This window comes from Ixodes scapularis, unplaced genomic scaffold (assembly GCF_016920785.2).
Source record: "Ixodes scapularis isolate PalLabHiFi unplaced genomic scaffold, ASM1692078v2 PGA_scaffold8__174_contigs__length_109621045, whole genome shotgun sequence".
NCBI classification, from domain to species: Eukaryota; Metazoa; Arthropoda; class Arachnida; order Ixodida; family Ixodidae; genus Ixodes; species Ixodes scapularis.
In genome coordinates this window covers 25330678-25343983 of record NW_024609883.1, presented here as the reverse complement: position 1 = coordinate 25343983, position 13306 = coordinate 25330678, and the positions used below count along the sequence as shown (strand labels likewise).

Below are 13306 nucleotides of genomic sequence, written 5' to 3'. Positions count from 1 at the left end.
CAGATAGCTATTTTTCCTAAACGTAGTTCCGAGGCGATTCGATAAATTGGTGTAGCTCGAACGGCATCGCTAATCAACCGTTCGCTCAAATGAACACCGCTATTCGCTAAAGTGTCGTTTGATGAAACATCATGGGCGGGGCTTCGTTCACTAAAACGTCGTTCGATCAAGTCAGTGCCTCCCAGTCCGTACCCAACTCAACGTTAATCTCGGCACATGGTAGTGTGTTACCACTTCAAGGTTTATAGTTTGAACCATTTTGACAAAGTGAATAGAAAAGTACCTGCAAAAAGTAACTTCACTTAGTTGCAAGTTACTAGAAAATTTCCCTAAAATGCAGATACGGATACTGAAAAATTAAACTACCTAGGTTTTTACCTCAGGCAGAACAAAAAGTACCTAGATACCCATTTCCAGGTACTTGTGCCTAGATATTTTACAACCCCGGTCTGGCGACAAGATTCCATTATCTTGCCATCTCACATCAAAGCTTCCGTTTCAAATGACTTCATCACGTTAAAACTTGCAAAGTGTTATCTAAACGTGCACACACAAGGCGAACAGGCGAGGAGAAAAGGTCACAGTGAGAATAAATCCAAACACTACGAGAGGTCTATTACACACATGATACAAGTACGAGTCCACAGCGGGGGCGTGAGCTCGAAACGAACTTTGATAGACAATGACATGGCTTTTATTTGTAGCGAGAGATAATAATGACGGTCAAGTGAGAGCAGAAAAGCCTAGTCCGTTGTAAACGGTAAGCTTTCGGTCTTGTTAGCGGAAACGGGAGAAACGACCCGAAGCACGCTCGACTTCTTACCAAAGAGCTTTTGCAAAGAGTGTGTACACGTGATTAAACTGATCAAACTACGAAGGCATAATCGGCAGTCCAGTGCACGACATCTAGATGTCACAAAAAGGGAAATCGAATGAAAAAAAAAAAGGATTATTGAATTAACCGAGAAGAAACGGGCGATACGCCATTTTATGGACAAACGAAGAAGCGTTGCTTATTACATTATGTCTGCCAAACTCTTCTAGAGTTCCTTCAAAACGAAATGTTGCTGCACGAGATTTCATAAACATCCAAAATATGAAGTTTCTTCACTCAAAAATCATGCTTGACGAAGCAACATTCCTCCCACGCCGCCGCCCAGGAAGCTACATACACACACACACACAAAGCATCACTATGTTATACATTTTGATTTCGTTTTAAATCTGCATCTAACTGAATCTTGTAATAGCAAACCTCATATTAAAGGAGAAAAAAAAAATTGGTTTCTTGAAACACGAAGAGGTTAACCTAGCTCGGATGCAAATCATCAGGTGAGCCTGGCGCCACTAAATGAGCTGCGCTTAGAGTATCGGCACTCTGATCGCCGACACTGTTGTGGGCGCCGCCATTTTGGCGCTTGTGCAAAGCAAACCCAACTGCCGAGCGTCATGATTAAAAACGTGCAACTTCCTCAGCCTAAGATTCGGTGTTAGGAAGGTCATGTATTATTGATTTGTTCTGTCGCGAACTGTTTAAACATTGGTGGAGGGAGGAAAAACGCTTCCTGCGATTTCAGATAAAAGTTCACATAACTGCCAATCATAATTTTAAGCCAAAATATGGCGAAGTGTTGCTACTTTGAAGCGTAGCTTATTTAGGGGCACTTGTGATGCTGTAGGTAGGTCTCGCGTGCAATGGACAAACCAAGCAAAGCCCCCCTGCTCGCAAACCGCGGTCAAATCTTTCGTCACCCCCTCACCCCTTTTTTTTAAGGTTCGCTTTATTTTTCTATTTCTATGTTTCCCCTAGGTTTTTTGTGACGGGTTGGCAATATATAATAGTAATAATAATAATAATATTAAGTTATTCATCGGAGCACAGTGACTTATATTAGTAGGGGCACATCAGACCCAAAAAAGGGCTCGTGTGATGACGCCCAAAGAAACCAAGATTCCCAGAAAAATGCTAAAAAGAAAAAAAAGAACGGAGAGAAAATGGACGCAGCAAATTATGCATGCATCTCATCAGTACAATAAAAAAAGCGAACGTAAATAAGAAAATTCTGCGAAAAAACAAAAAAAGAAAGACGGAATGATTAAAGAAAAGAAAAGGGAAAAAAGAAGACAGAAAAGGAAAAGAACAAGTAAAAGTAAGAAAATAAAAGATAAAACATGTCAGGAGAAAGATTAACAAGCAGATAAAGATAAACATAAAATGATTATGGGGAGAAGCCGACAGATGGTCGCTCAAAAGCTATTGGAAGCATTCTTTATCAAAAATGTGGTAATGAACTTCAGTTTCTGAATGTTCATGTACAAAATTAATCAGCTTTTATGCGGTGCCGCTTTGCCTGTCATTTTTATAGATATGCTTGCTTTTCCTGAGTAAAACTAGCTGAAAGTTAGCGCCTGTCCCGTATATTTCTTGTACTTGTCTTTTTTGCGTTATTTTATATGTTTAACTAAGATGAACCGACTAGCCTTACAAAGTACCCTACTTAACAATACCACATTGAAAAAAAATCCAGAAAAAGTATACCTCAAACCGACATTTAAAAAAAAATCGAAATAGAAAAAAATGGGCAAGCAAGCACATTCAAACAATAAAAGTGCAGAAATGTCATGAGGCATAATGGAGAAGCAAAACGTCAAAGCGAAATATGCAGTACACAAAAGAGAAGCGCACAGTAGCATTAAAACAACGAAAGAAAAATCGATTTAAAAAAAATTTCTGCAATAACGTAAAAAAGATTTAAAAAATATGGGACAAGAAACGTTAGGTAAACTAAGAAAGAAAAATCACTTCAAATTCACCATGCACATACTGGGATAAGAAACTCACTAAAATCAATGTCGATAGAGCTGAGTTTTTTTTTGTGTGTGTGTGTGTGTGTTTTCATAGAGGTAATGTCCAGCATTGAATCATCCGGGAGAGCGTTGGCTATGCTTGGAAGAGAATAGTCGCGCGTGCATTCGCCGTAGTGAGTCGAACGACGTGGCACAACAAAACGATCGGTGCGTCGTAATGCGCGAAAGGTAAGCAGTGGTGTTTCGAAATCATTGTTCCGATACCTGCGGGTTAGAACGGTCTTAAACGGGTCATAAAACGGTATCGTTGGACTGTTGATGACTTTACAGAGGCGTACTGGTCCTAGTCTCTCCTAAGTATACTCGTACGGACCTCCACTGATTTAGAAGCTTTTTGGTCGTGGTGAAATTGCGGGGATAAACTTCAACTTTAACTTCAACTTCAGCTTCATTGTTTCGCTCCAGGAGAGAGGGGAAGGAAGAAAAAAAAATACTGATGTCGCTCGACGGAGTTTCTCCTCCCCACCCGCAACAAGAGAAAATATTTTACATACTAGAGTTCCATACAACAACGGCTACACACAAGCAAAACACACAACATAAACCAAAAAAGATATGAAATATTTTACGAAAATTTCTTACAGGTCGAAGGTCCCATAAACAAAAAGACACCCCCAACTAGAACTAGAGGAACAAAAAACGAATATCCTTTCTGCTCAAACTTGTCAAATCCGAGCCACATCTATCTGTACTATTAATACCATTGGACAACGAGAACTGCAGCATCTGGAGGCCGTAGCCTGTTCTTGAGCGAGGCGTTGACCATGTGTCAACACAACGGCTTGGATATGCAGGCACTCTCCGCTTTATATTAGCGATTGTTACAAAAACAAGTTCATTTTGCCATATAGACGTTTGATACGTTAGAAGAAGTTTATGATTGTATTGCTCTGTAATTGTAACTATCTGAAAGTTTTTGAAAAGTTGTAAAGCGTGAGCGTTGAACTCCGCATTGCACAAAATTCGGATGTATCTCTTCTGGAGAACATGCAAGTGATGCATATTTGGTGCTGCGGTGCTACCCCAAACAAGGAAGCGGTTATAATAGCAAAAATAAAAAGAGAATTATAAAGAATGATTAAGACCGAAAGGGGTAATATTTGTCGGCAATATTAATAATTCTAACAACTTTTGAACCTCTGCCAGCTATACATTGTAGTTCGGCGTCCCAGCTTATGCACTCATTAAATATCAGACCGAGAACCTTCCCATTTTGTACAAAGTCCATATTTCTTCGTTAGAGAGAGAGCCCGAGTAGATGAAAAAACTGTATTTTTGGATCGAAAAAGTATTGCTTTCGTCTTCTCTGTATTAATTTCTAAACATTTTGGGATTGTCGAGTCACTTATTTTCTGCAGAACTTTATTTGTCGTACATAAAACCTGGTGGACAACTTCACCCGAAAAGAATAAACTGGAGTCGTCTGCTTATTTACAGAATTTGCACTGTCGTCTATCTTTACTATATAATTAATGTACAAGTTAAACAGAGAGGCCAGGGATGCTCTTCTGTGGCACCCGTGACGTCAGTTTCGTTAAGCTAGATCGCTGAGTATCTATCACAACACACTAATGCCGATATAAAAAAGAACAAAAAACTTTTGATTATTGTTGATGCTACTCCTCGTTCCCCGTATGCATTTGCAGTCTTGCCTCCGGAGAGCTTCTCAACGGAATTGTGGGATCGAAACCACCCGCCTGACGACCGGCGAGCGCTGATCATGGATTGAACACGAGAACTGCGTGAGCACTCAACTTCGGCTCGTAACAATCAATGCCTCGGCGGACACTCGGGTAGTGGCTCGTGTCCAACCACTGCGGTGATAAGAATAGCCGAACTCTAACAATGCCTGAAGCTCAGCATGCGTTTTCTACTTTGCCAACCGCAGCGCGTGGCTATGACTAAAATTGGCGGCATAGGATAGGCACCAGGCCACGTGGCCGCTTGTTCTGGCTCCAAATTGAGGGGATGAACGATGCTCATATTTTTCGAAATAATCTGCCGACTGCCATTGCTTAGAAAGAAAAACTAAGTCAAGTTAATTCGGTTATTAACGTTAAACAGTGATTCTGAGTAGTAATTAGCGAAAGTAGAGAAATCGTTTCATGGTCCCTTTAATAAAGGATTATTATTAGTAGTATTATTATAAGATAAAGAGGACAAAGGTTTTGCAGTTGTAGAGTTTTAAAAAATATCGTCACTGGTTGATAAAGGTGAATCGTATACGACGCTGGAAAAGTATTCCATAAAGTAGAGCAGTACCATTGGCATGCTAATAACTAGAACAACTTCCTAAAACGGTTAGGCCGTAGCAAAGGACATTGTAAGCTAGCGCATGGGTTTTGTTTGGACATGGATCATTTGCACGTCCAAAGCCGTACACCAACTCCCATAAACGCTCTAGTATTATAAAGCATACAGAATACTGTTCGCAGTTTGCTACATATATGTATGATATATGGGTGTTTCATTACATACCAAAATGAAAATAAACGGCCGTATATTTAACGTGATTAGGCGTAGCCAGGATTACAACTCGTGACGTGACGGAGAAACAAACTTTCGTCTTGGCGTCACGAAGGTAAACCACAAAAGGGCGCCACCAAAACATCTCGTCATTAATAGCGTGAAGAAAAGAATCCAAACCAGGTGTGCATCGACCCCAGCCTCCGCGAAGGGACGCTTACTGGAGCTGGGCCAAGCGCCGCTGCACTCACCTGTGTCCCTCGGTCCAGGAGGAAGATGTCCCACGAGTCCGCGTTGACGGCCGATGCCACGGTTCCCGCCAGTTCAGAGAGCACGTGCGTCTTGCTCGGTTTCAGGTAGAGGCTCGTGGTCAGCTCCTGTAGCATCTTGCGCTTGTCAGCGTGCACGCAGAACTGAAAAACCAGGCCGATAAGATGCAGTGAGCGAAGACGGCAGTAAGTCAGGTCCTCACGCGTACTTTCCCAGGCCTGTGCGGGTCACTGACAGCCTGAGAACAGCAGGGAGGGTCTCTCGGGCAGCCGAACGCGCTCGCTGCCTTTTGGCGTGCTTGGACTGCTGGTGTCCGCTCCAAGCCACGCTCAAGTTGGACAACTCAAGTATTTTCCTGCCGTTCCCATCCTGCCAGTGAGCATCGAAAAGAAGGCGTCCGCACTGTCTCATTATTGGTGGATTCCCGGTCATCCCATGCGGCCAACACGCTCGAGTTCTACGCCAGTACACCACACATAGACTAAGGGAGCGGAAGAATTACATTCCTGCTTTTGCGTTCACAACTCATAATAATTGCTTAGGTGTCCTCGGAATTTCTTTCAAGGCTGGCTTCAAGATATTTCAAAACAAAGCCAGCGTTTTAACAAATATTCAAAACATGGTCTACACTCTCTGGTTATTTACACAGCAAGTAGTCGACCGATCACGGAACAAAAATTACTTTCTGTTCTATCGAATCCTTCACGGGCAATGTATCAGTGCGTAACCTAAAAAAGAAAGTTTTTCACTGCAGGTGAAATATACCTCTTTTTAACGGGAACTTAGCGCAATTTTACCTGGACCAGCAGTGAAAAGTGCTCCATATGACTGGGAACGGTGTGCCCAAACGTTCTCTTGTAAGTTCCTTTCTGGTAACATCGGAGCGGTATTCTCGTGAAAGCCCAGTATATTAAAAAAAATTAAACGATTCGACTACTTCTTTTAGAAAACCTACGGTTGTCGTAAGTTTCAATTTAACTGATGAGACCAGAAATGATGATAACTGATTTACTGATTTAGTTTGTATCATTGTATGCACAAATTGTTGTTCCTGATACCGTAGAAATAAAAAAAGACACCGCACAAATTTTTCTAAAACAGAGGTGTGGCAAGCCGATGCCCACCAAGTGAAATTCTTCACAAAAGGTTATCCAGTCTTTTAGGCTCTGATCCGGACTTCCAAAAAAACAAAACACACACTCCGTGAATTTTCTGAACATTTATGCGAGCACAATGTAGGACTTGCAACACATACATAATCTTCGCAATCAGAAAATTGTAGCTAGGTGATGCTCGTGCAAAAATTGACCCATCATGCATAGGCCATCGGGACACACGTTTCAAAGTGCAGCGGCGCCCGTCTCCAGGTTAAGCGCCATCGCCGTCGCCGTCGCCGTCGGCGTAAGCGCGCGTTGCATTATGGGATGTTTCCCATAATGACGTCACACGTGACGTCACGTGTGACGTCACGAAGGTTACCCTCGCGAGGATTACAAAGGTTACCCTCACAAGGGTCACGAGGCTTATCCTCACGAGTGTAATTCTCGTGAGGGTAACCCTCCTGACTTTCGTGACGGCAGCCCTTGTGACCCTCGTGCGGGTAATCCTAGTGACCCTCGTGAGGGTAACCCTCCTAACCTTCACGAGCTAAATTTTCCGCTAAATTTAGCGGGAAAAATTGCCCGCTAAATTTAGCGGGAAAATGTGCCGCCAAATTTAGCGGGGAAATTTTACCCTCTTGACGTCAGACGTGACGCAATTCAACCCGGAAAAATTCCCTACCAAATTAAGGGGAAAAATTTTCCGGCCAATTTAGCGGGAAAATATTACCCTGGTGAGTCACACGTGACGTCACGTGTGAAGTCACGAGAATGAATGTGACGTCACATGAAATTTAGCGGAAAACATTAACGCTAAATTTAACAAAAAAAGTTCCCGGCTATATTCAGCGGGGAAAATGACGTCACGTGACCTAAACACCTTTTCAGTTTCCTCATTAAATTTAGGAGGGAAATGTTCGCAAATTTTCTGCTACATTTAGCGGGAAAATTTTGGTAAATTTTCCGCTAAATGTAGCGGGAATATTTCCCTGCTAAATGGGAGAGGAGCAGGAGAAGAGGGGGAGGGTAGAGATGAGGAGGAGGGGCACAGAGTCCTCTGGTATCTTCCCCTCCTCCTCCTCAAGAGCTCCGCTCTAATTCGGCATTACAAAAAATTGTAAACGTCTTCTTTTTTTTTAAATCGCTTGTAACATTAGACCAGTAAAACGTGCTGTTGAGAAATTGGCGGAGTGGTACACCGGGGTATCTACAAAGTTCCTTCATAAGCCTTCATACTCTAAGGGCTTCGTTTCTCCAGTTTCTTTACAAAGGTCCTTGGTAAAACCAACCGCCTCACGTACACTTCTTTTTTGTACGAACAAAACATAACAATGTCATCACCGTACGCTAGGACTTCCATTTCTACAGAGTTTAATCTATAACCTCAGACGATTTCACTTTTAGCGATGCTTAAACTAAAATATTCCAGATAGAGGGCAAATAGTAATGGTGAGAGTGGGCATCCTTGTCGGACAGAAGACAACACTGAAGCGGTGCTGCGAGTAGGGTGTGTGCGCGTGTGCAACAAAACGTGCGCTGCTTTTCTTTATTTATTTTTTTGTTTTTTATTTGATGGGCACCCGATTTTGCTGCATCTCCTTCCAGTACAGTAAGCAGAAACCATCGCGGCACCGCTTTTCCCGCGTTTGGTAGTTTCCTTTTCTGCTTGGGTAGCACTGCGTCGGGCCTTTTCGGCACTGTCGAACTGGCCGGAGGTGCGGCCAAAAACTAACACCACCATTGGAGCCCAGACAGGTGGTTAGTTAGTTGTGCGGACCTATTAGTGCATTCCTTTGTCGCGCAGAAGTTTTTGGGTTCAAAACTCCCGCTTGATTTCCCAACGTCTCCAAGGGAGTAGAGTTTTGTCGCCTCCCGAGAGAGGGCGCCGTTTCCACTACACTTCTAGAGTGCCTTCATACACACGCGCGCTGACATCTAGGCACCCTATACACTTCGCCAGCACCCAACGAGGTAGAGGGGCTTAGAGTGATAAACCGGAAGTTCGGAAGTGGCACCCCCCCGGTTGCCGCCATATTTTACGCAAATGTGACCACTCGTCACATGACCTCCCAAGAGCCGTGACGTCACAGGTAAGATGGCAGCGCCCAGAGCTGGCGGATGCGAGTTTGTTCGGTGCGCGGTAGCCGTGATCTGCAGCTGCTTTCCGACGACTTCGGGCTTCTTCGTGCTCGCTGACGCAGGTATAATGTGAAAATATGAAGGAATGATACTTTATACCGTTTTTGCGCAAGATCGCTCTGGATCATCTGGATATTAACGCCTGTGAGACAGCATCAGCTCTGCATCGTCGTACCGGTGCTCGGATTCCGGGATGTGTCCGAGGATCGATAGAACTTTGAGTGCTTTTAACATGAAATTTTCGCATTCTCTTAGCTTTGTTTGAACGTTGAAATATCTGAGAATCTACGCGAAATGTATACGTCACGTTAGGGCCTAAGGGAAGTTGTTTCAGCCCTCCGTCACCGAACAACCATAGGAACTTTTAGCGAGGAAGCTCCTGCAATTTTAACCTTTTGTGCTAATCCACGATTCTACATTGATCGCTTTTCTTCCTTTTCTTTGTGTGTGTGAGTGCGAAGTGCACCCTTATTTTCAGCTACGAGGATGGCGTTTTATTGAGTATGAGGAAGAATAAATCGTTGCAGGCACCTGCTTCAAAGCTATTCGACTTGCTATAAGAACAACTGTTTTGGTGCATGCATAGATTAACTGCGCATTTTTTCTGTTTTGTAGGATTTATTGCAGCTATACTCTTTTCCATCAAGAGTGCATTGTATTAGTCGGTCAATTATTTAATTGTTCTAATTACCTGGATAAGATGATTCATATTTTTGTTCATCCCTTGCCTGGAGAGCAGTCTTGTTGAAAAATGTTGACTACCATTCCTTTCGGTCTCTTCAATAGACTCTTCTTAAAAGTGTGGGCTGTCTATACTTCGCATCACCGTAACTTGGAAAAGGCCAACCGCCACAGCCCCCTCGAGCCAATCAGAGAGACCGAGCGAAGGTGTGTGACAAATCTGTGCAGACGAGCACTCTGGTGATATGTTGTCATGTGCCTCTGTCCAATGTGTGTATTGACTCACCGAGACTGTAGCCTTTGCCGTCTGCCAAATTCTGATGAAACAAATGACAGTAGCTACTACTGTAATTACCCCAGGCTTTCATACTTTGGGTATTTGTTCGACAAGGATGTTATGTCCGCCATCTTTGTGAATTCGGCTCAGCACCTATTGGACTCGAATGCTGCATTAGCGTTCAACCTGAACTGGGGCCCATTCGTGTGCTTTACGCCGAAAAAAATTATGACAGTTGTGTTGCTTGATAAGGTTCTGCAAAGGGTCTATTGTGTCATACATATAGGAAGTGTCATGCTATATAACAATACATCAACACATACTATTAAACTATATGCTCAGAGTTGTGTTTGTTTTTCCAATTAACAAGTTACAGCAGTGTGCTTTAATGCTATTATCATGTGTGTAGTTTTAAGTATCCTCTCTGCAATGCCTACGAAGGCCCCTGGAAGGAATAAATTAATAAATAACATTTTCACATCACTGGAGTTGGTTTTCGGATGCACCACATGTTCAGGGAAGGTTGAACGAGTGCAGCCCCTTGCAAGAAGTCTGCCAGTCTGGTATGACCCCTTAATTAATATTGAAGGGTCAGAGATGCGAGTATCCTCGTAAGGTCCAGAGCGTGAACACCGACGCTCCTGGCACGTCGGTGTTCAGTTTGGTCGAGTGGCAACTTTGACCGACTGATGCTGTCTTGTAATCATACGTCATGTGCGGCCACTGACGTCTGATGCAGTGAAGCTGCAGGGCTGGCTTCTAATCCGAAAATTTTCCTGGTAGTTTTCGGCATCAATGTAGCAAGCTCGGGCATGTATTGCTTACGTGGCTGTGCCTTTTGCTGTACCGTTGACTTGATAGCTGGCAACAATTTTTGTTTGCTATCCAAGTCTGGTGATGCTTGCAGTTCACTCTTGAGAGCAACCAACCATTCTATTCCTTCAAGTCACTCAGGGGCATTTTCCCTCAAAGTTGGAAATTGTGTGCTTCATTGCATGGACACAGAAGAATGGTGTCGGCAAATTATTAGGTATTGTCCTTGGACGACAACTAACACCAAATCAACTGTCACTGCATCGCCGCTCACCTGCTTTGTCGTGCTTACCTCTTGTTGAGGTGTTGGACATGAGGAGCTACGGGGTAATCAGGGATTCAGAATCTTCGATTCAGCACCTGCGGCATCAGGGACAAAGGTCACCGAAGGTAATCCTTAATCTCCCGTGGTCGCTCCTCGAGACGTAATCGAGGGTCATTTGGCACGAACCCTCGCAGACCAATTCATTGGTACGGGCTGCTTTGGTAGACATGGTCGGCTTCATGCAGTGGTAGCAAAGTGGTTTTCGGTCGCACATTCGCATCACCTACGTTTTCCTCGGTGTACTTTGTTGAGCACAGACCTACACACGATGTCGGGAATGCTTCGGCGTTAGAGTGTCTCATTGAATTGGCATTGAATACTAAGGGGCAGCCGGTGGCGGTCGTCGTGCCATTGTGGCGTAAGTTGCCCTCGGTTTGTCAGATGCCGCTTCGCTCGCAGAAGTCTCGGTTGAAATACCTGTCAAACTTGTTCCGAAACAATCTTGGCAATCCAAATAAAAGCCGGGCAACTGATGGCAGGAAGTAGCTTCCTGATCTCCTCCCAGACAACGTCGTGGATGATGTCGTGGATGTCTGGGAGGCTGGCGTCGAAGTAGAAGCTGGACAACTCGAGTGTCGAGACGCCGGGAAGTTGTTCATAGTGGCAGGCTCGGGCATGCAGTGCACATTCCATGTTGGAAGCCTCGGTGATATGAACACTTCGACTGTTGTTGGGGGGTTGTGGACAAGGCTGCCGAAGGTGTTGTCCCTCACGTGAGGGGCATGGGATTCTTAGGTTCTTGTCTTCTGTAGCATCAAGGTCGGCGTGGGCGTAGGCGTGGGCGCTCGATCAAGCGCAAAACATCTTCTACGAGTGCGGTGGCGCTCTCGTTGGGGCAGTGTCCTGGACAGAATCAAGAATGCGGCTCTCTCTCGTTGATGTTGGCTGACGAATGCGCGCTTCAGCTCGATCTTGCAAACTTCCCATGACGTTAAGGAGGATCTATGGTTCTCAGACCAGCGCCGGCAGTTTCTTCCACGAGAAGTAAGGTTCTGCAGGAGCTGGTTGTCTGTCCACCCAATGTGGCGGGCGACACTGTCATATTGTTCAATCCAGTCCTTGACGTCTTCATACAGCTTGCGTGAAAAAGCGTCTGAGTGTGATTTGCGACGGGCATGCAAACAATGGTGGGAGGGGACACGGTTCGCTGCTACAGGTTTGTCATTGTTGGCTTTGTAAGCTTCGGATTTTCAGACAGGAGACCGAATTCCGGTGGTTTTTCCTGGTAGCAGCAACTGGCTCGGATTTCAGGTGCTTTGTGGTGTATTTCCAAGATTACTCTTTGTGGTACTCGGTCGTCTTGAGGTTGTTCTGCCAGGCTCGGGTCAGGACTTTGCTTACGGCTCGACGGGGGTATAAGACGCAAAATAGTCCGCCAGCCGTGTCCCATTATCGGGTAACTCGGCTGACACACAGAGTGAAGGGCTATGGGTAAAGTGCCCAGCACCTCCACCAGAACATACGATTACAGCTGAGCATAACCTGCAGTGTCCCAGAATAGCGAATATTGATAGAAGATAGGACTAGAACAAGGATCCGTGACAGTATAACAAAACTCGCAGAAGAGAATCTATCCTGACCACTGAAGAAGCTGCATTGCTTTAGTGGCATTCTGTCCGAATAAATCCTCTCCTTCGGGGTTTGGCGACTGCCGTGGACGAACTGAACTGAAATGGATGTGGGACCACTTTTCTGGTAATGAGCCACTGCAGACTGTTGCCACAAAGCGGCGTGAGCTGGGTACGTAACACGCTCGATGAAATGTCCGGACAGCTTGCAATTCGCGTAACGAGTGTGAATGAAACGTTTGTGTTGACGAAACGTGCGACAGACCAGCGGGACCAATACCAACTGCAACACCTGTGCTCCGTGAAAGTGCACGCCTACGCCGGAACAATTTCGGAAGCAGCACAGCATCACCTAAAGCATGGCACAGGAACTATCAGCTTAAAGGCAGCTCTTCGGTGCGCCGCACACCTGTGCTCCGTGAAAGTGTACTTCTACGCCGGAACAATTTGTAAGCAGCACAGCATCATTCAGCACGGCACGGGAACTACCAGCTTCAAGGCAGCCTTCCGGTGCGCCGCACAACCGAAGTGAGCCCTCGGTCATTTGATCAAAGCTGCACCGCGATTGCACACCACCAAGCACGACTCACGCCATTTCCGTCGCTAAACTGTGTATCCAAATATATTGCACACGCTTCACTGCAAACCTCGAAGATTCCGATGGTCAACGAGAGCACAGAAACGTCGCCTTAAATTTTATCCTAGCGGTATCCGATTCAATCCGAGGTCCGAGCAACGTAGGTCAGATTGTCTCTTCCGTGGCAATATCCCGGTCGGTCACCAGCGAAATGCACACCGT

General features: G+C 44.9%; 1 protein-coding gene across 3 annotated transcripts in view; it reads right to left on the bottom strand.

Moving 5' to 3' along the window:
• LOC8038857 (probable 3',5'-cyclic phosphodiesterase pde-5) overlaps positions 1-13306 on the bottom strand; it is a 263816-nt gene that overhangs the window by 68839 nt on the left and 181671 nt on the right. For all 3 annotated transcript variants that reach the window (XM_040213028.2, XM_040213026.2, XM_040213027.3), the window contains exon 5: positions 5586-5747. In XM_040213028.2, coding sequence (XP_040068962.1) covers positions 5586-5747 — 162 coding nt within the window. The remainder of the gene's footprint in view (positions 1-5585; positions 5748-13306) is intronic.